The sequence below is a fragment of the Vitis riparia genome, chromosome 14 (genome assembly GCF_004353265.1).
Source record: "Vitis riparia cultivar Riparia Gloire de Montpellier isolate 1030 chromosome 14, EGFV_Vit.rip_1.0, whole genome shotgun sequence".
NCBI lineage: Eukaryota > Viridiplantae > Streptophyta > Magnoliopsida > Vitales > Vitaceae > Vitis > Vitis riparia.
The window spans coordinates 15919060-15941483 of NC_048444.1; the positions used below are offsets into that span (position 1 = coordinate 15919060).

At 37.0% G+C, this 22424-nt stretch overlaps 1 protein-coding gene across 4 annotated transcripts; it reads right to left on the bottom strand.

Moving 5' to 3' along the window:
- Nucleotides 1-35: 35 nt before the first annotated feature.
- LOC117930940 (ribosome production factor 1-like) lies at nucleotides 36-21015 on the bottom strand. Of its 4 annotated transcripts, XM_034851748.1 has the most exons (14): nucleotides 20932-21015; nucleotides 19230-19303; nucleotides 11029-11101; nucleotides 10692-10926; nucleotides 10413-10493; nucleotides 5547-5642; nucleotides 5304-5387; nucleotides 5067-5136; nucleotides 4750-4832; nucleotides 3968-4047; nucleotides 3747-3845; nucleotides 3539-3647; nucleotides 549-638; nucleotides 36-436 (listed from the first exon to the last, which is right to left on the bottom strand). In XM_034851748.1, exons 4-14 carry the CDS (start codon nucleotides 10899-10901, stop codon nucleotides 398-400), a joined length of 1041 nt encoding a protein of 346 aa, XP_034707639.1. In that variant the 5' UTR covers nucleotides 10902-10926; nucleotides 11029-11101; nucleotides 19230-19303; nucleotides 20932-21015; the 3' UTR covers nucleotides 36-397. The 4 variants fall into 4 exon arrangements, with proteins under 4 accessions (XP_034707639.1, XP_034707638.1, XP_034707640.1 ...); XM_034851747.1 differs by lacking the exon at nucleotides 11029-11101; XM_034851749.1 differs by lacking the exons at nucleotides 11029-11101; nucleotides 19230-19303.
- Nucleotides 21016-22424: the final 1409 nt, after the last annotated feature.

Here is a 22424-nt window from a genome sequence, read left to right on the forward strand (position 1 = left end):
TAGAGGTTTATCTCAAAATATTAACAGATTCTCCATAAAAGAAACAAGAACTGCGGCCAAATCGGCCTTCAATTTACCAACCAAAAAATAGCTCTACCCATTTAAATTCTCCGGGTATGAACAGTGTTCCATCAAAGTTTGATCAACTAATACAAATCATCAGCCGTACTGTAGATAATGACAAGAATTTATCTTGCATCTCAAACAGGAAACGAAAACCCTAATCTGTGATGTCAGTTCGTTTTTTTGTATTGAATTCAAAATCAGCCTAAACAGATGGTACATATCAGTTCGTTTTTGTTGAATTCAAACAACAAAATTTCAGACACCCCGGAAGTCAAATATGAGTTTCCAATGCGCCAAAACTCTGATCTTTCACGACAAAACTGAAAACGGGTCACAAGAAAAATCTCCTGCGGCTTGTGTCCATCTCCGGCTAAAATTCAGGGCAAGGGAGAAGAAATTAGAGCAAATACCAACTGATTTAAGTATCAGGAATCAAATCCATACAGCAGACCGATTGGGATTGGGATGAGAAATGAATTTACCTTGTGAACCCACTCATATTCCCCGCCTTTGGTATCAAATGTTCCATGCTGTAAATTTATTAGCTTCAGCGTGAACCGAGGGCCACACTCCTGCATATTGGAATAGAAGGATAAGTTACAAGGCCAACATTTTAACTAAATAAGCTTAAAATAGGAATAATTGAACTACAACTTGGGCGGATCCAATCTGTGTCCAACCAAAGGTTAGGGTTTACGGTTTAGTGTTGAACCTGGAGCAGAAAAATAGTAAGGCAAAAATATTAGGGTTGGCCAGTGTTGAAGGTCCAAGCAACCCATCAGAACTTCAACCCGCACATTATTATTTGTTTATTAATTTTGAATTGTATTATTTTTTATTTTATTTAAATATAAAAATATAAAAATGATGATAAAAAACTGACATTTCTCATTTAATTGTTAAAGTAATTTTTAATGCAGAAAGTTGAATTTAATAATAAATGATATATTTTTGGAGGTCCATTTACCTGGTGTGGAACTCTCAGTCAGCCTTGAGGCTTGACCATTCCTTAGTTTCAGGGGGGGTTCAAAAAGGGCTTAAGGTGAATGGGTTCAAAGATCTCTTCAGAAATTGGTGGATGGGGTATGTTGTTAATGGAGCTAGCAGTCACTGCCTTGTGAAGCTAAAGGCCCTTAAAAAGGACCTTAAGGTGTTGAATAAAGGTTTAGCAAGGCAGAAGCTCTGTCCTTTATTAACTTTTGGGACTCTAAAGAGAGTTTCTCCTCCTTCCCCCGAGTTGGCAGAAGCTAGAAGGTTGGCTTTTGAGGAGTTTAAAAAGTGGGATTTAATGGAAGAATCTTCATGGAGCCAAAAGGCTAGAGAAATTTGGTTAAGGGGGGGAGATAAGAACACCAGGCTTTTCCACAAAATAGCCATTGCTCAAAGTAGAAATAACTTGTTGACCAAAGTGAGAGTTAATGGTGCTCTTTTGACCAAGGTTGACGAAATTAAGGATGGAGTGCGTAGAGCTTTTCATACTCTCCTTTCGAAGTCAAGGGATGGGAGACCAACCATAAGGGGTTTGTGCCTTAAATTTTAGGAAGAGACAATTCTAGGAGCTTAGAGGAGCCTTTCTCAGAGGAGGAAGTCTTTGATGCTCTCAATAGTCTTTCTTGGGAGGAGTTGGAGATTTGCTACAAAAAGGGAGCCCTTATGTAAACAAATCATGATAGGGAAGTATAGAGGAGAGGAAGGGGGGTAGTGTTTCGGAGAAGCGAGAGAAGGTTATGGAGTTGGAGTGTGGAAGGCCATCAGAAATGAATGGGAGGATATAATAAGTAGATCTCACTTTTTAGTTGGGAATGAGAGAAGGGTGGTTAAATTTTGGAAAGACTTGGGGTGCAAAAACCAAACTTTGGAAGAAGCATTCTTAAGCTTGTTCTCCTGTGTAGTCAACAAAGATGGTTGGGTGGTTGAGGCTTGGGAGGAGGATGGGGATCGAGGCAATTGAAGCCCTCGTTTCTCAAGACATTTTAACAAGTAGGAACAAGGTGAAGTGGAAACTTTGTTTCGGAAATTACAACCTTTAGTATTTAAAAGGGATGTTGAGGACAATTTGAGTTGGAATAAAACCAAGAATGGCAGGTTCTTAGTTAGATCTCTTTATTGCTCCTTTTCTAAAGGACTTAGAGATCCTTTTCCATTTACTATTGTGTGGAGGACTTAGACTCCTATCAAGGTCACTTTTTTTTGCTTGGGAAACATCTTGGGGCAGAATTTAACTCTTGATCAGCTTAAAAGAAGGGGTTTGGCTCCCCCAAATAGGTGTTATTTGTGCAAAATAGAGGAGGAACCTACTGATCACTAGCTTCTTTTTTGCCCCAAAGCAAGAATGTTGTGGAATTTGATTTGCTCCCTTTTTGGAGGTGAATGGGCTTTGCATTCCTCAATTAGAGGGAATCTATTGGGAATCTATTGGGTTGACATAGCTCTTTCATGGGTAAGAAACGGAAGAAAATGTGGAGGGTTGCTCCCTTGTGCTTGTGGTGGACTATTTGTAAGGAAAGGAACAGAGGGCATTTTAATGATTTTGAGCAATCTGACCAAGTGATTAATCTTATTTTTATGCATACTTTTGTGGATTGGGCTATGGTGTATATAGAGGACCATACACTATGTAAGATTTTGTATATTGGTTGAGTTCCTAGTAAGGAGAAGGGTTTTGTCTCCTTACTTTTTTGCCTATACTAGGTTTTGTTTGTATACCTCGTGTATACTTGTTTCTCTTTCTCCAAGGTGCTTTTAATACATGTCCTCTTTTTGCCTATCAAAATAATAATAATAAATGATATATTTTATAACTTTGAAACATATTTGGCGTTTTATAGTTCATATTTTATGGCTTCCAAATAATTGTTTTATTTATTAAGAGATTTCATTCTAGAATTTTTATTGACTTGTAAAAACCCATGGGAAACCAAGTTGCCCGTGGGCTTGGCATAGGCTAGGAATTCCTAACAAAATCTTAAGGTGAAATTGATGACGGTTGAATATATTGATAGGCCGGTTTGATGTGAGTTAGTCTTTTTACCCACCCAAATAATAACGTTATTCAGCTTAGTTGGCTTCCAGTATGTACACCACTAGGGTTGGGCCACCATCGAAGGAAGCCTAGCTGTCTTTTTAGGAGAGGTTCCTCTAGTATATTCTTTTGCGATCTATCTTATTGTACAAATCTCCTTGTATGGAAGAGGTTTTTAGTAGTTTAGATTAGGTTTGTATATCTGTGGGAAGGATTCCTTATCCCTCTCATGAAATCTTTATACGTTATTAATACAATTCTTGTTTCTGATAAAAAATAATAATAATAATAATAATAATAATAATAATAATAATGATAATTTCGGCCAGCCAACGTGAGTTTTAAATGCTAGCAGATACTGGATATCATCACTATCAGGTAACAATATCCTAATGAATCAAATAAATTAAATGACATGAGCATGAATCAAATAAATTAAATGACATGAACCTGAAGGCGGGCAACCACTTTTCCTTGAGAGCTTTTCTCACCCTTGGCATCTTTGTCTTTGTTACCTTTTGTATCACCTTGCTTACTTTCTTTGCTTTCAAAAATATACCTTCAGACAGAAGCAAAAATGTTTATAAGTAATACAAAACCTTAAAACAAGTTTTGTACCTCAAAGTACAGCACACTCTACAAAAGAATCAAGACAGACCGATGATGGCGGAAGAATATAAAATCGCGCTGATTGTGGAATGTCACAACTCTACGCCCACGAAAGTTTGGAGCTTGAGGAAAAAGTGATTGTATCATCCTAGGTGATGCATATCAAAAGGATAAAAAAAAAAAACATTAGATGGTTTTGATGATTGTAAATAGAGTGCAATCTATGAACTACTTCCTTGATTATATATAAAAGAAGATATTAGAACCAACCTCCCAATACGATGACCCAAACGTGTTGTGAAGTTATTCAGCACTAGCTCAGGTATGTGACTAGTTGGGTTTCCATGATTCTGCAAAAAATGCAAATAGAGTTCAATATATAGTAAAATCAAAACCTCATGCATAACACTCCCGCACCTTCACAAACACATACATGTAATATAATGTTCAATTTTTAGAAAAGTTATTAGCCAATAAATTTCATTTCTCTTATTTCCTTTGTTTCATCAAGGAGTTACTGTTTTTCAGATCTTGCTAGTGTTAGTGCCTTTTGCAGTAGAGCAAAAATAGAATAAAAAATAAGAGAAATTATATTAGCATCAGCACTAAATTCCTAATGCTCAACTTTCTTCACTGTAGTCCATATCTTATATTTGATATTGGCTTTCCTTATTTAAAGATCAAAAAGACACGCAAAATTTTTTCTGAGGTACTTGTAAACATGACAGGTTGCTTACAAATAATAGGGGGGGAATAACACAACACATAAAAATAAATAATCATCCATTACTGATCAACTAGGGTGAGCATGCTATGGGGTATGTATGCTCAAACCTGAGTGACAGAACCATCCAGAAAATTCCACTTGTGCAAACTATATATAAAATAATTTGTTTTATGGGCTTTTTCATGTAGTTTTTTATGTCCCTGTGTTGGGGGGTGTGGTTGGTTGGGGGTGGGGTTGGAGGGGAGGGTCATTTTGATTGAAAAAATATTTTAGGGTTGTTTGAAAATAAATAAGCATGCAACTTTTGAAGTAAAAAACAACAAACCTTGACATCCTTGTGTAAAACAAGTTTTGAGAGCTTGAAATGGGCAGTAGGTCCATCTGGTAAGCCAATGATTAGAAGAGCATCTATAAAACAACCACCAGAAAAATTCATATTAATGAATTGTTTGTTTCTGATACAAAAACAAAAACAAAAACAAAACACACACACATCAACTGATAATTAGAAATTTTATGCCGACAAATATTGAAAAAGAGGATGTGTCTGATTAAAAAAGAAAACATTTTCAATTAATAGTTTAGAGGCAAATAAAAAATAAAAAAGCCCAAGAGCACAAATCAAACAAAAGTATAGTCAACCTGGTTCCCTGCGATTGGTGTGAACAACTATAAGAGAAGTGAAGTCCTTGATTTTTGCATATTCTACAATCTGCAGAAAAAATAAAATGATATCTTAAATAAAACATTGATATCAGGTAATAAATCTTTTTTTGATTGGAATCAGGTAATAAATCTTTCAGTACCATCTTTTACAAAAAGATGCACAGGAAAAGGCAGAGAGAGACAGAGAGAGAGAGAGAGAGTAATAACCAGCACCTTTTTCAGGTCATAGGTTCCTCTCTTATAGTAATGAGCATTTGGGATCACCGATAGCAGTTCGGATATAAAAGCAGGTCCTCTCTGCATGTCATGCAAAATATAAACCAATATTGACCTAAACTGGAAATTAACTACAAAAAAAACCCTGAAATGTGGGAAAAGGATTGAAAAGTGACTCATCATTCATGCAAAAAATCGAAAGTGATTTGAAAATCACAGTAAGAAGGAAAGAAGACATACAGTAGAATTGAAGCGGCAGGTGGTAATCAGTATCTTTGGATCAGATTTCCGATTCAGAATTGAACTAAACTCATCTGCATCATTTCCAGCAAATAGCTGCAAATGAACATAGATAATGGGATGTCAATCATGGCAGCAGTATCTATTTTTTCACAGCTAAAGATCAAAGAAGAAAATTTTATAATGAACCATGAAATTTATGCATTGACTAAAGAAATATTACAAACTACAGAGGTACCACAAACTGATTCCCAGATTTTGAATGGGTATTTTTCTGTAAAAGGCATCTATGATTGCCAAGGACTTCCCTACATGTTCGTATCATATGGGAACTCCATGGAGGAGTTAGTGGAGGACATTTGGACAAGACAAGAGTATTGCTTTAATAGAGGATCAATTCTTTTAGTCTAGTCTGAAGAAAGATGTTCAGAATAGAGGGTTATATACACCACTACCTTTTCCAACCAAATCTTGGGAAGGCTTGAGCATGGATTTGGTACTTGGACTACCAAAACAGGGTTTTGCTTCCATGCTTGTTGTGGTGACCAATTGTCCATAATGACTCATTTTATACTATGGAAAGCACTTCTTCAACAACATAATTTGATTACAGGGACTTCCAAACTCCATTATTTCTAATTGTGATGATGAATTAGTGAGTGATTTTAAACCTAGTTGCCCAAATTACGCAACAAACTGAAAACCTCAAATGCATTTCATCCTCAAACTCATGCCAATCAGAAATTGTCAGTAGCTGCTGCATTGCTAATCTCTTGCTGTGCCTTGTGAGGGATCACTTGTAAAGTTACGGCAGCATCTTACCACAAACTAAATTTGCTTTCAATAGCTCTGTTAATTGCACTACTAAATGTTGAAGTTGATAGATATTAAAGCCTTAAATAGCTCATTGATCTTGTACCATACTTCTTCTTCTTCTTCTTCTTTATTTTTATTTTTTATTTTTTTTGCATATTACAACTTTCAATAGTGAGAATCCATTGTTTCTCTTACAGGTGAGTCCTAGAAAGCCTATATGAAATTCTAGAATTTTCCTATCTTCTCTTCTTTATATTCTCTCCTTTTCCCACTTTGTAAATTTTTTTTCTTTGTGCCATAACTTTAACTACTATTTCCCACAAATCCAAAAAGAGTAGACCACTAGCTCACCTTACTTCAGTGTACACAACCATTCTAGGACCATCCTACATCAATGCTCCTCAACATCAACACAAGTAACACTATCTAGGGGATGAGAAAAATAGTAATTTCCAAGAAGAACCATAGAGAAGAATCCCCAAATCATTTTAAGGGTTAGCTAGTGTGTCTCATGGGTACAACTCAAAGCCTTGTGTTAATCTCAGTCAAAATATCTCATAGACCCTCCTGGTACCTTCAACCAAGGAATAAAACATTGGCACTCACAAATGTCAAACACGTAAAATATATGGAAATATTGATGGGTATAATTATATCAATATCAATTGTGAAAAAAGTTGCAATTAGTATCAAAACATGGAATTATTTTTTAAATTCGTAAACAAAGAGAAGTACTGAGAAGGAATAAGAATCTATGTCTAGAAAGGAGAAGACCTCTCACATCCTCAACCGTTATAGTGAAAACATGGAATTCTAAATGTAACTTTAAAAGGCTGCAAAAGACATTACTGAAAGGGATGAGATGTCTCTCGAGGAAAGAGTAATCTGTGGAAATTTGATAGGACAGTTCATAAAACTATAGACTTGGCCAAAGCTTTAAGGCACTCCATCTATTATTCATTGATTAGTGGATAGCTTGGCCAAACGAGACACCTCTTACTTGGTATCTTTTTTGGGGCATTTTTCATCACTTTGGTTCTACTATATTTTTTCCTTTTGGGTAGATATATACAATTTTGAAGGATAACATCATTTTATACTGATTTTTCATTTTCCATGAGATGCAGACCATTATTTTTTTAAGTCTTACTTTCAGATATTTTGTTTTAATACAAAAAGTAAAAAATTGTCACTTTTATTTGAAACCTAAAGTCTAAATGGCACTTTCACATCAATTTTTTCAAATTTTATAGATAAAAAAACAAACGCCATAGAAGTATTTGTTTTCTATCCAAAAAATAGAGATGTTAATATAAAAAATAGAAGAAGAGGATATTGTATGGTATATTGTGGGAGGTATAAATGTATGTATGTATATATTCCAAAAAATAAAGATGTTAATATAAAAAATAGAAGAAGAGGATATTGTTTGGTATATTGTGGGAGGTTTAAATGTATGTATAGAAAGGGTAGTACAATAAAAAATGCATGTATGTATGAATGTATGTATGCATGTATAGAAAGGATAGTACAATAAAAAATGTGTATGTATGTATAGAAAGAGTGGTACAATCAGAAATGTATGCATGTATGTATGTATAGAAAGGGTGGTACAATCAGAAACGTTTGCTAAAGTACACCGGGAGTATACAAAGGGAACCTAGGGAAAAGGACAAAGAAAGGTGGCAAACAAAGGAAAACAGCACCTGCCCAACAATTACTTGACTTCTAACCAATCAAAAAAATCAATTAAAGACCTTATATATGATACCTAACACAATCCAAAAAAGAAAGCAAAAAAGAGGATTTTAGCAATTGATCTTAGAATTCCACATCTTCAAACACCCTCCGATTTCTTTCATGTCAAATGGTCCAAAAAGGAAACAATGGGACAACTAACCAAGTTTTCTTCCGCCTTTTTCCTACTTGAGCCCCATTCTAGCTTAGCAACATCAGCCTAACTGAAAAATGCATCACCCACTAGAACCTAAATAAGGAAAAAATCAACAGTCATAGGAAACCAGATGTAACACAATGAAGAAGCATGAGGTCCATGGATTCCTCCTCCCTTTTACACATAAAGCATCTATTTACTAAAGACACCCCCCTTCTTCTAAAGGAAACATACAAGTATCAATGAATCATCCATAGTTAATGAATAACACTAATTTACCATGTGATACATTTTGGGATAGATCAGGATCTCAAAATTTTTATGTTCAGAATGATAACTTGTCTGATATATTGATAATTTGTCAATTTTTCAGATCACACCTTCAACTACACTTTAGTTCCAGTTATCAATAAATAAATTATCATTATTAGAATCCTCCAAACACAAAGGTAGAATCATGAAACAAGCTAATAACATCTACCAATCTTTCAATCAATTGAGTTGAGCCATGTACTAGTTTATTGTTGTCATCCAAGCTTTGAAATATTTTTGAGTTGAGATTTCACTGAAGTAACAAGTATCAAGGAGAGCTATTATCTAATTTATGGAATTCTGCATTTGACAATAACTTAAGATCGTGGAAATCATATCCATCATGGTTAGGTTCATGTTCCTGATGTCAGAAGTTTGTAGTCATCAGATTTTACTAGAAATAGGTAGACTTTCATTAGCATCAATCCTCTTAGACAGCTGATGATTTCCTTCCAGAAGTTTGGGTTTTACCCTCCATATAAGGCCCCATGAGACCAAAAGGCCCTTTTTAAATCTGAATTCTGCACAAACCTATGTTCAATGATCTTCAAAACTGCCATTAATCAACAACTGTAAGATCTAGATTCCTTTGTCACTGCAGCCAGGCAGATGTAAAAGTAAAACTCCTTTCAATCTGTCACCACAGGCAATTATGTACCCTACTTTGGATTTGAAACTAATCAGCATTTGCAAATCCACCCACTCCACACAATGCATCCAGACAGCAATAATAGAAGAATACTAGTTAATAATATACTAATGCATCTCATTTTAGTTATCAACACAGACTCATAGCATACTCAAACTACTCTTCTTTATCCTCTTGATGCACAAAAAAAATGAGAGCTAACTTTTGCCAACTTCCCAGGGTGATCCAGTGTCAATCTATACACCTCCCTCACTTAGCAATTTTGACAGAAAATAAGTTATTCCAAACCCCAACCACACAAATAGCCACTTCAATTTTTAACAACTCATTGCTTTTGGCCAAATATAAATTATTTATAATAGTTTGCCAATCCAACCTTGTAGACTTCCACAAGAATCTCCACCACAATGAACTTCCTTAAGTATGAAGAATCTGATCTCTGCATGAGAATCCAATATTGTCCCTTTCTAGATGAATTATATAGTCCATTGTGGTATTTTTTTTCCATTTGGCTTATTTTTTTATCTTTGAATACCTATATACATGGGTTGAATCCCATATGGTGCCTTTACATTTGTATGTTCTATTGATGAAATATCCTTCCAACTTACTCTTACATGATCCTAATGCTTAGAAAAGTAAAACAGAAAGGTGTATTTTTAAACTCAGAAGTAGCCAAGTCTTGCCATAAGGGAATAAAAAAAAAAAGGCTGGCTTGGCCTCCAAACCACTTTTACAACCATACTTTCCTGAGCCATAAATTGAGAGGCTAAACCATGATCATTACGGCATCCTATTATTTTTTCCAGAAGAAGTTCTAAAGCTGGCTTTTCTCCATCAAAACACTAAATCCTTCAATAATTTTAGAAACTCTAAAGCCAGGTTGCACAAAATTCCAACATTAGAAACTCATGTGAAAAACATAACTCCTGCTTTAAGTTGAAGCAGATGAAAAAATGTGAAAACATTTCTTTCTTTTTGGTATATCCCATACTGCACATCATTTGTTATACTACAAAAGTGCAAATAAATTCATCTAAGTAAAATTGTTAGATATTAAATAGTCCAGCATTGATGTCTTCAGACTATAGCTATCATTCCATATAGCCCACAAGAAACTACTAAATAAAAACACAATCAGTTATACAATCTATTTTAAAGAGAAATAAATTCAGGGAGAGATTGAATGGCAAACCTCTTCATCATCAGGCTTGCAAACGGTCTCATCAAACTCTCTGGTGTTCTCAATAGTGCGGGGGATCGCCTTCACAGGAGGCTGTAGAAGGAAGGAAGATATAACAATTCAATCCAAAACCTCAATCTTGAAAATTGACTACCTTCAGGTTCTTTGTATTAGTACCATTATTATTAAGATAGAATATAATTATTATTATTATTATTATTATTATATTCAAGTTTTTAATTCCTTTAAATCAATTATCAAATCAAAAGGTTAGGGTTTTGTAGAAAGGACCTCCTCACCAAGCTCAAGAGCTCTCTTCTCAGCAGCTTCACGAGCCTTTGCTTTTTTACGCTTCTCAATCTTCTTTTGGTGCTTGAGCTTTGCATGAACAGCACTTCTCTTGTCCTTGTTCTTTATCATAGATGGGAGTATTTGTTTCTTTCCTCCAGCTACTTCATCATCCCCCCCAACTTCTTCACTCTTCTTCCTCTTTGCTCCCATTACACTCTTTGATCTTCTCCCAGTCCTACAACAGATAAAAAAGAAAGAAAAAATTGAAAATAAAATTCAATGCTAGCCTCACTTTTAACCCAGAATCAAAACCAGAACATGAGGAAAGGGGTTTTACTATTTGGGTGCAAAACAACGACACCTTCAAATCATAAGGTTAAAGCCAACCCTGCCAAGCTGACTTTCAGAACCTGGCATAACTTGTTGAATTTATTAGACAGCAAATCCCCATTCCCTTAGTGCAACTGACCAGGCCACAACTAATTTGTAAACAAAGAATTGAGCTTGCAATCTAAGAAAAGGAAGCTCTACCAAATTAAATGAACTACAGTCCACAGCCAATCAAATAGTTCCTAGATACAATGCTTAATTATGGCCTGGCCATTGAGTGAGTGTGAGAGGAGACAAACCTACTTACAGTCATATAAATGAACATAAATGAATGAATTCACCCGTAGTTACTTTGAATCTCTGGCTAAGCATGTCTAAACTATGACGAACTGAATGAGTGAAGAATACAAAATTTTCTAGAAAAGAAAAACACAATCACAGAAACATGAAATGTCACTCAACCGCATGGGCCCCTTTCTTTCCCCAAATATCAAAACAAACAAAACCCTGATACTATCTTCAGATTCTTAAGCATGAAAGAAACAATGAACAATAAAATTGAGTAAAGGAAACAAACATAATATTCACTTAGGAGGAAAGGAACCAAATATTATTTATATAAAAGTACAAAGAGTTTGTAAACTTTTTTCTTCTCAAAGTACCACTATTATATGAATTATTTGCACTTATATTTCACATCTTTATTATTTAGCATAATAATCATTAATAAATTCACCTTAAAGATCATAATATATGCACATTTTAACCGGGGAGCCTCACCATGGCAAGGTCCTTTGGACCCATCCATGGTTACCAAACCCCAGGGTTACTGACTGTACCCATCACAACTAGCACTGGGATTCCAAGATTCCTGGTGGTAGGAATCAAACCGAGATCATGAGCTTCTTCCACATATCCTGATACTCACCCCTACAACGAAGCCACGCCCTAATAGGCTCATTTATTTTGCACTTTAATGCTCTTCTTTTTCTTTCTTCAAGATAAGAGTGTTTGTTTTTATTATTTACTTATTTATTTGGTTGGTCTTCCTTTTCTTCCAAAGGCTTACATTTACATTGGGATTTGTTCATAGCATGGTAAGTACCATTAATGTTTCCATGGTAAAACTAATGAATGTTTTTACTCAATCAAATTGTTTTAATATATAATCCTACAAGATAATTTTTTTTTTGATAAGTAAAGAGAAGTATATTAAAATGAAAGAGGAGACACCAAACTAGTGCCCTCTAGGTATACAGGGAGTATACAAAAGCAGCCCCTCGACTCTAAACCAAGGTAGCGGGCCGAAACCCCTACCTATAACTAAAGCCTAGCCACTCAAAAAAGCTAACAAGAGACCGCGGGCTCAAAACTATAAACACCCTCACCCATGACCACAGATTACATACAAAAGAATGTTTCAACCTTTGGATTGACAACACCTCATTCCCAAAAGCCAACAAATTTCTTTCCTTCCAAACTGACCAAAATATACATAAGGGGGCCATTTGCCACGCCTTTTTACGGATTTTCCCCACAAACGCTCCATGCCACCCAAGGAGAGTTTCCTTAACTGTACCAGAGAGAACCCACTTCACACCAAAGAGAGAAAAAAGAAGATTCCACAATGCCCTCGTCATAACACAATGGAGTAAAAGATGATCCACCGTTTCTGCTTCAGCAAGACAAAGAAAACACCTATTTGCCAAAGAATAACCCCTCCTCTGGAGTTGGTCTAAAGTTAAGATTTTGCCCCAGGAAGCTTCCCAAGCGAAAAAAGCTACCTTTGGAGGCACACACGCTCTTCAAATACCAACATAAGGGAACAGAGCAAAACCACCAGGCTCTAGAGTAGAGTAGAGCGACTTGACTGAGAAAACACCACTTCTAGATACTGTCCAAACCATCTTATCCTCGTTCTCCCTTTGCACCCTAAAAGCTTAGATTTTTAACATAAACTGTTCCATCATCTCAATTTCCCAATCATTAGCCCTTGAGAAAAGAGGGGTCCAACCATCCCCTACACCATCTGGGTTCCACACTTCCGATACCCAGGCGTCTTTAGCCCAGGAAATGGCAAAAAGAGAAGGGAAGGACTCGTAGAGAGGCTCATCTCCACACCACTTATCCTTCCAGAATCTCACTCTCCGACCATTGCCCACACGGAAGGCTAAACTGCTATACATACCCAACCACTCCTTTCTAATAGCTTTCCAAAGCCCTACACCATGCCTCCCTCTTTCGGCCCGAGTACACCAACCCCCCTCCTCTACACCATATTTGTGACTGATCACTTGCTTCCACAAAGCCTCACTTTCAATGGCAAAACGCCAATTCCACTTACCCAAGAGAGCTTTATTCATCAACGCTAAGTTTCTTACCCCCAAACCACCTTTCTTCCTTTCCAGGCAAACTAGATTCCACCTAACCAGATGAGGCCTCTGATCAAGAGCACCTCCCCCCCACAGGCAGTCCCTCTGAATCTTCTCCAACCGCATCCTTACTTTTCTGGGCAAAAGGAAAAGAGACATGAAGTAAACCGGCAAACTGGAAAGAGTGCTCCGAATTAGGGTGAGTCTTTCCCCTTTGGAAATATACTGTCTCTTCCACATAGCCAACCTTTTCCTAAACCTCTCTTCAACACTATCCCATACCACCTCTGATTTGAAAGGTGCCCCCAAAGGCAATCCCAAATAACTGGAAGGCAGACCACCCACCTTACAACCCAACTCCAGAGCCAAATCCTCTATGTCATTCACCCTCCCCACCGGAATAAGCTCACTCTTCTCCAAGTTAACTTTCAAACCTGAGCAAGCCTCAAACCACATGAGAAGCCAACTTAGATACGTCAACTGATCCTGAGACTCCTCACAAAACACCAAGGTGTCGTCCGCAAAGAGCAAATGAGATATCAGAATCCCTTCTCCACCCCTACCTCTAACCCTCCATCCAGATAAAAAGCCCCCACTGATGGCCCTTCTCATTAAGCAACTAAACGCCTCCATAGTAAGGGGATAGAGGGTCTCCTTGTCTCAAACCCCTTGAGCTTTGGAAGAATCCGGAAGGAAAGCCATTTATCAGAACAGAGTATCTTACAGTTGAAATACACCACTCTATCCACTTAATCCATCTCTCCCCAAATCCCATTTGCTTTAGCACAGCCAACAAGAACTTCCAGCCAACATGATCATAGGCCTTCTCTATATCCAATTTGCACATCACGCCCTCTTGATTGCTTTTCAATCTGGAATCCACAACCTCATTAGCAATCAAAACTGCATCAAGAATTTGTCTACCCTCCACAAAGGCATTTCGGGGTTCCGAAATCACTTTTCCCATAACCTTCTTGATTCTATTTGCCAACACCTTGGCCAACAACTTGTAAAGGCTTCCCACAAGGCTAATCGGTCTAAAATCTTTCAAATCTTCTGCACCTCCCTTCTTAGGGACTAAAACCAAGAAGGTTGCATTTAGGGATTTTACAAATCTGCCCCTTTCATGGAATTCTATAAAAAAAAGCCCATAATTTCAAACTTCACCACATCCCACCCAAAAAGCCAAAACGTCATTGTAAAGCCATCTGGTCCCGGGGCTTTGTCTTTGCCTAGGTTCGTAAGAGCTGCTAACACCTCTTCCTCCAAGAAAGGAATCTCCAACCCTTCAGCCTCACTATTATCTAACCCCATAAAAGGGATCCCGTCGACACTAGGGCGCCACCCCTCTTCCTCCTGGCACAGCTCTTGAAACGCCCCCACCACACTGTTTCTTAAGTTATTTTCCTCTGAATGCCAACAGCCATTAACTTTCAACTTGGACAGCCAGTTTCTTCTACTATGAGCATTCGCCATCCTATAAAAGAATTTGGTATTATTGTCCCCCTCCTTCAACCACAACTCCCTAGACTTCTGCCTCCATAGACTTCTGCCTCCAAAAAATCTCTTCCTTTATCACTCAAGACTTGTAGGCCTCCCTTGCTCCATTTCTTGCTTCACAATCTTCCATATTTAAAGCAGCATATTTCTCCTTTTCATCCCAATACTCAACCTGCTTAAGAGCTTCACCCTTTTTAGCCTCAACTAACCCAAACTCTTCTTTATTCCAAATCTTCAGGATATTTTTAAGGGCCCTCAATTTAGCATATAAAATGTAGCTAGATGACCCAATAAAATTTAAACTCCCCCACCACGTCTTCATCTTGTCTTTAAAACCCTCCTCCTCCAACCACATGTTCTCAAATCTGAAAGGGGAAGGTCCCCTCTTTAGCCCTCCTCCTTCTAGGAGGATGGGGAAGTGATCCGAGACAGGTCTGGGGAGAATGCCCTGCACAGCACCATTGAACAGATTATCCCAGCTATCCGTCACTAAGAACCTATCCAACCTAGACTGGACCTGGTTATTCAAACCCCTCTCCAAGTAAACGGACCCCCCCCCCCCCCCCCCCCCCCTTTCAAAGGGTAGTCCCTGAGCTCCAGCTCCTCTAACACTTCTGAGAATCTCCTCATAGAAGCTGTAAGACCACCTCCCCTGCTACGCTCCTCTGGAAACCTTACCAAGAAATCCCCTCCCACACACCAAGGGTCACTCCATAACCCTTTAACTGACCCAAGTTCCTCCCAAAACTCCTCTCTATCACCACTGCAAACCGGCTCATACACACCAGTGAACACCCACACAACACCATCCACACAATTTTTGAACCGGCACGAAATTGAGAACACTCCTTCCCATCCCACCAGTTCCACCACCCTATTGTCCCAAAACACCAAAATACCCCCAGTTGCACCCCTAGAGTTGACTGCTCTCCACTCTATATTTCTTCCCACCCCCAAACTTCGAACAAGCCCCGTAGTCATTTCTTTAATTTTAGTTTCCTGTACACAAACCACATCCACTCTCTGGGATTTAAGAACTGACTTGATAATCCTCCTTTTATCCCTATCATTAGCCCCTCTAACATTCCATGACAGAATTCTTATCTTCATTTACACCCTGATCATGAAGCCCCTCCAAAAATACCCGCGCTAGATCCCATTTTTGCCTTTTTGTAGCTAACAGTCCACTCCAACTTCTTGAGTTCCCTACTGGATTTTGAAGATTTTAAACTTGTCTTCCTAGTCACCCCTTCCTTGCCCTTTTGCTCAATTCTCCCCTTCATTCTCCTTAAGAGATATAAGATTTCCTCTTCGAAGCCTTCCGTCGACATCCCCAAACAATGACTGAATCTCACAAGGCTGCTAGCACTCCACCCTTCCCCACTTCCCCCTTCTTCTATGTGACAGGCATCCTCTTCCTCACAGAAACTCATAAAAACCTCCCCAACTGGTACCAGAGCTAACTCCTTTCCTCTTTCAGCGTCACCCGAGTCCCGAAGATGTCCACTCCAGTCTCCGCAAGCTGACGCGGCTCTGTTTCTCCCCATTCTAGTCTCATAACTACCCAACTCCCCTTCCGCTCCGAAAACCAACCCCTCCAAAGCCCCTACAGCCTCGACGTTGCCCCAAAAAGAAGAAGAAGAAGAGTAGCAGTATCCCCGATGCCCCAACTCAGAAAGAGGAGAAGGACCAGCATAATACCTAGAAGCCTCCTCCATCAGAGCCTCGTCGGTGACTCTCCATCCACGCGGTGTCAACTCAACGGCAGCTTCAACTTGGACAGCCATGAGCTTCGGTTCCATCCCCCCTTCAACCTCCGCGGGAACTAACGAAGCCCTAGCCGAGGAGGACCGCTCCACAAAACTCATACCAGAAGTGGGCTTAGAAGCCCCCCCCCAACCCACCTTTTTAGAACTAACGGGTAGTGGGCCTTTGGCCCAAAACATTTCCTCACTTAAGCCCAAATCTTCATTACCTTTTAAAACATGCCCCTTATCTTTTCTAAGTCCAAACCCACTATTAGAAGGGCCCAAATCACCTGCAAAAGGCCTCCTTCCCTCTGCCGCCTCTGCACCTACCACCTCACCTTGTCCTCTGCCACACTCAAACTGCTCCCCTGCCCTCGAGCCTGCAACTCACTTTTACCATTTTGAACCACTCTCACGCTGCCACTGGCACGTGAATCCCCCCCTCCCTCATCCCTGACCTCCCACCTCTCCTCATTAAACTAGGCTGATCTTGCTACCACCTCTGAAAACCATGGAGGATTTTCCCACCAGAGACTCACCGTCCAACAACAATTCCCGGCTACCACCTGCAACGTACCCTGTCTAATCTTCCCAGGAGCTCTCACCAAAATACGAGCCCACTGCAGCTCGGAGAAAAAGGTTGTATCCTCATCCACAGCTATGAATCCCCCACACCTCTCTCCTATACTCTTGAACACTTCTCTACTCCAAAGGTGAAGTGGTAGACCGACTACTTTCACCCACACTTCCTTTGGGTGGCTTCCATTTCTGCAACACCTCACTTCAGGTCCCCATTTCTACAAGAAAAACTCTCTCATCTGAAGACTTCTACTACCCCTTAATAGCACCCAGTCCACTTCCACTTTATCTTCAAATTCGAACAACACTAGGGCTCCACCCAAACGGGAGATTTTTAAACCTCCCTTGAGAGACCACCTTTCATACGCCCACTCCTTCAATAATGACAAAGACGGAACGGCCTCAACACTATCACCAAAACATCCTACCAGGCAGCGACTAAGCTGCACTTCCCTACTAGTCAAGTCTCGCTCACCAACCTGCACCCATAAAGCTTCCCCTAATACCCCTGTCTCCATTCTCACGGCATCTGGAAAAACTCCTTTCCCTTTCTCCTTTCCTTTACCTCTATAATCCTCCTTTACAGAGGTGGAAGTACCCATTTCAACATTCCTCATGGGTTGATTAGTAATTCCAAGGGCTCTTAGCTTCTGAGCCAGCATAAACCACCCTCCTACTAAGCCCTTACCTTATGGGAAAACTAGACAAAACCTCTTCGCCTCCACGTCCCTCACCGAACAAAGCAGATACCTACCTGCAACATTTGAACGACACTCCAACCTATATTTCCTTCCTCCTTCTTCCCAAACTCTAAGGCGCCTCAAGCTTGATTCTTCTTTGCACCAGTCTTCCACTCCTTCCAACAGAGAACTGAAGCTCTTTTCACCAAATTTTATCCAAGAAGAGAAGCCTTTGCTTCTTTCCAGAATAACCCTCCTCAGTTTGCCTCGAATCTCTTCAATGGAGATCTCAAATGTCTTTGATTCCACCGCAAACCAGCTCTTACCCCCCTTCAGAGCTCCTTTCCCCTCCGAGAAAGCAGCCATTAGCCCCAAATAGTTATATATAACTATAATATACCTGATTACATACAAGAGGAAAAAAAGAGCATTCCATCCTACAAGATAGTGTTCCTAGATAATTAATTTTATAAAAATTCTAGATTGAGTTGTAGTCCCAATTTTTTTTTTTTTTTTTTTTTTTTTTGATAAGTGAGTTGTAGTCCAAAATAAATCCTAGAATTCAAAATTTTCAACAATAGCATTAACAAGCTGAAAGCATTCAAAGAAAAACCCTAGCCCTCTATTTGGTTTCCAAGAAAATAGAGCAATAAAAGAAAACAACTTATTTCTCATCTTTTGCTTCCAAAAAAAGGCCCCTCAGCACTGTGAAATGTCAGTAAAGTGGCATGTTTCTGTATTCCCGAATCATTCATTAGTGAAAACTTTATGATTCAAATTATTGTCGGTGAAAATTCTATAATTCAAAATTTTAATTACTTTTTTCATATTTTCTCCATATTCAAACAAAATCTATTTTTATACCCAAAAAAAAAATATTCCAAATAGCTAAGATAATTAATCTAACAAAAATTTCAATCTGAGTTGTCATCCAACTTGGCAATAGTTCCACGGTTGTTCAAAGAGAAACCCTAGAATTGAAAATTTCAAGCAATAGCATAATCCAACTTATAAAACACTCAGAGTGGAAATTGAACCCATGTTTGGTTACAACAAAATGAAGAAAAATAAAAGAAAACCACATTTTGATTGCTATGTTATCTCTCTCACTTTCCTTGCTAACAAAAATAAAAATAAAATTCAAAAACTCTTATCAACTAAGCCCACCAAAGTCTAATGAATTTTAGATAAAGTGTAATCTTCCATATTTTTTAACCCTAGATGGTGAAAATTGTACAATTACAAAATTTCTTCCATTTTCTCACTATTTTGATTATATTTAACGTAAAAGTCGATTGAGTGAATTGGGAATAGAGATTGGAACAATACCTTGAAGTAAGAGATCTACCAAAATACAGCCCTTTGGAGGTTGAATGCTTTTGCGTAAACAGTGATCAGGGGTACTAATTAAAAATAAAGAAAAAATTGGAAAGACAACAAGAATGGTAGAGTTAACATTTACAAAAGCAAAATACTAAGAACTTACTTTATGCAAATAGTATTTGTGATTTTTTTTTTCATTAATTTTATCTATATCCCTCTAAAATATAGTTTTTCCTTTTTGTTATGACAAGACTTGGTATATAAATAGTCTTTAATTTAATTTTAAAAAAAAACATGAAATGAGTCCAAACACAAAGCAAGGCAACAAACACATTCCACAAGTCTAACATTATAACAAACCCCCACTAAAATCAACAAAACCTTAAATTACATACATAAGAAAACTAAAGTCAATAGTTAAAATTACCTATAGAGTATGAAGACATTGAGTTAACATCCTAAGTCGATTCAATTAAAGTGAATAGCTTAGTAAGATAATTAAAAAAAAAAAAGTAGAAAATAACGAATTTTCTAAAGCCAAGTCAATTCAATTAAAGTGCAAGCAGCAAAACCTTAAGGTTAGATAACAACCTAAGAGCAAGCAAAAGAAAATGAGAGAGAAATTAAAAATTACTTCATATACATGGTTTTCAAAAGCATTTGAATCCATTTCATGACAGTGAATCAGTGATATTGGATGTTCTCAGGATTGGGCTTTTTGATGGATTTGTGATGATGAGTTTGTTTTACAGGTATGCAAAACCATTAGAGAGAAAGACATGTAATATCTAGAAAGAATAATCAATATTCAATCATGCAAAAGAAATGGCATTAACACTCTAGCAGTTGCCACAAGATCATTAGAAACCTTAGAAAATAAATCAATTGACTTTCATTATGGTACATTGTAGAAACATCAGAAAGAACATTCACATTGCTGCTCATCCTTAAGAAACTGGAAATTCAGATTCAGAACATTGTTCTCAAACATCAAACTAAGAAAAGCGTAATTAAAAAAAATGATAAGATAAAGCAAATACAGGCACTTGGGCTATGAAAACCCGAAACAATGGAACCATTAGGCAAACACTTTTGTACTGTGTTTATAAAAAACTGATATCCAATAATCTCCCTTGCAAATGGATGGTACGATCAACAAGCAACCTTATTGTTCGAGAAAACAAAACGCATTCAGGAGAATGCAAAGCTCAATTCTTTTAATAGAATAAATAGCTATATCAGGCTTACTTTGAAAACTGATATCAAGAGCAACACGAACACATACAACCAACTTGGGAAAAAGGAAGCACATAAAGAGATTCAAGTCTACCTAAAAAGCAATCAAAATCGCATTTTTGAAACTCATTTACCAATTAATTAAGATAACCTTAGACCACACATTTAAAGGTTTCACGCTTCCATTTGTTTCCTGAGAAAAAAAAATACAAAATTTGAAATAGTTTCTCACTGTTTGGAACTTCAAAAATCAAAAACCTTCCCTCAATTGTTTCACTCACTTGAGGTGAGTTTTTCATATTCTGAGATATCAAAAGCCAAAAAATAAACAAAAAAACAAAAAAATCCAAACACGCCAAATCACAAAATTCCAAATTCCTTTCCTTGGATATCTCAGCAAAGAAACAGGGGCAAAAGAACAAAAGCATAAACAACCAATTTAGCTTACAGGAATTTAGCAAAAAGAGCGTACCAGTGAAGATAGTGAGGCGGGCAGAGAAGACGTAGATGAAATTGAAGAAGAGCTGATAAACCCTACGGTAAAGCTGAGAAACCCTAAGGAAAAGCTAAAATAAAAATAAATACTCCTTTGTTTTCTACCCTTTTTCAAAAATTTAAAAAAAATGAATAAATTAATTTTATAAGTGTATACGGTATACGGATAATTGGAAATGACGTCACAATTACATATAAAGACTACTATTATTCCTCGTAAGATTCAACACAAGTTTTATTTTGATGATGTAATATTTTATTTATTTTTGAATGATATTAAACACTACCACATGTCTTGTGATTAACGATTTATTAAGATATAGGTGAAAATAAGATTTTTTTTTTTTTTTTTTTTTGGCATTTATGCAGCATTTTAAATTTAAAAAAATAAAAATGAAAGTTATAAAAATATTTTAAATTTGATAATAGTTAAAAAAAATATTTCTAAATTTTTAAAAATAGGTGAAACATCAATTAAAATGGAGTTATATTATATTAAAATTCTCTCTTAAAAATAATTTTAATATATAAAGTTGAGTCTTTAACTGTTCATGCACACAACAAATTAATTTTGTCTAATGAACTCCAAGCATAAAAATATAGATAAGTACGGTCTAATTCTGTCTAATTTATTCAAAAATTTAATCATAAAAACACAAATATTTGAATCTGAAAATAACTTTTATTAAAAATATATCTTGATTATAAAGAATTGTTGAATACAGGTTTGTTGACAATAAAGGAATGACTAAAAGAGATGAATACAAAGGACTAAAAATTTTGAAAGAGGAAATGATTACAAAATTAATAGAGATAATTTTTTAGAACACTCTATGCTTTAACTCTTGAACTCTCAAGATTTCCAACTCTACCTTGTGAGGAGTTTGACTTCTCTATTTATAGATGATGAAGTCGAACTTGAGTTGATCTTGAGTCTTCATGCTTGAAAAATTTTTGAAATCCGTCACCACGTGTTAGGACAGTTGGAGCTTTGGGTTTTGAAGTCTATAGAAAGGGTGTAAGATTTCTTTTCTATTGTTAGAAGATAATAAATTTTTTTCATCTTCCTATTCTTCCGTAGTTTTTTGAAAGCCATAGTAGGAGACAAAAAACACTATTCATTACTTTTTATTTAAAATATTTTTTTTTTTTACATTCTTCACAATTCCTTCTTTACATATTTTTCATAATTTTTCTTTTTTTTTACCGGATAAATACAAGGGGACAAATGTACAAAAGATTCTTGATATATCTTAACTAAGCATTTCTAAGAGATATTTCTTAAAAACTTGTTGAGCTTCCTTTTCATGGACGTAATCCTTTTTGTATTTATCAACAAGATAAGAAAATTGGGTTTGGAACAAAAAATGGACTTCTGGAAAATCATTTGTAGAAATTATCTTTTGAATATTGTCTTCAACAATTAGATTATAGTTAGAAGAACAACTTAATCCGTTTTTGCTCCATCTG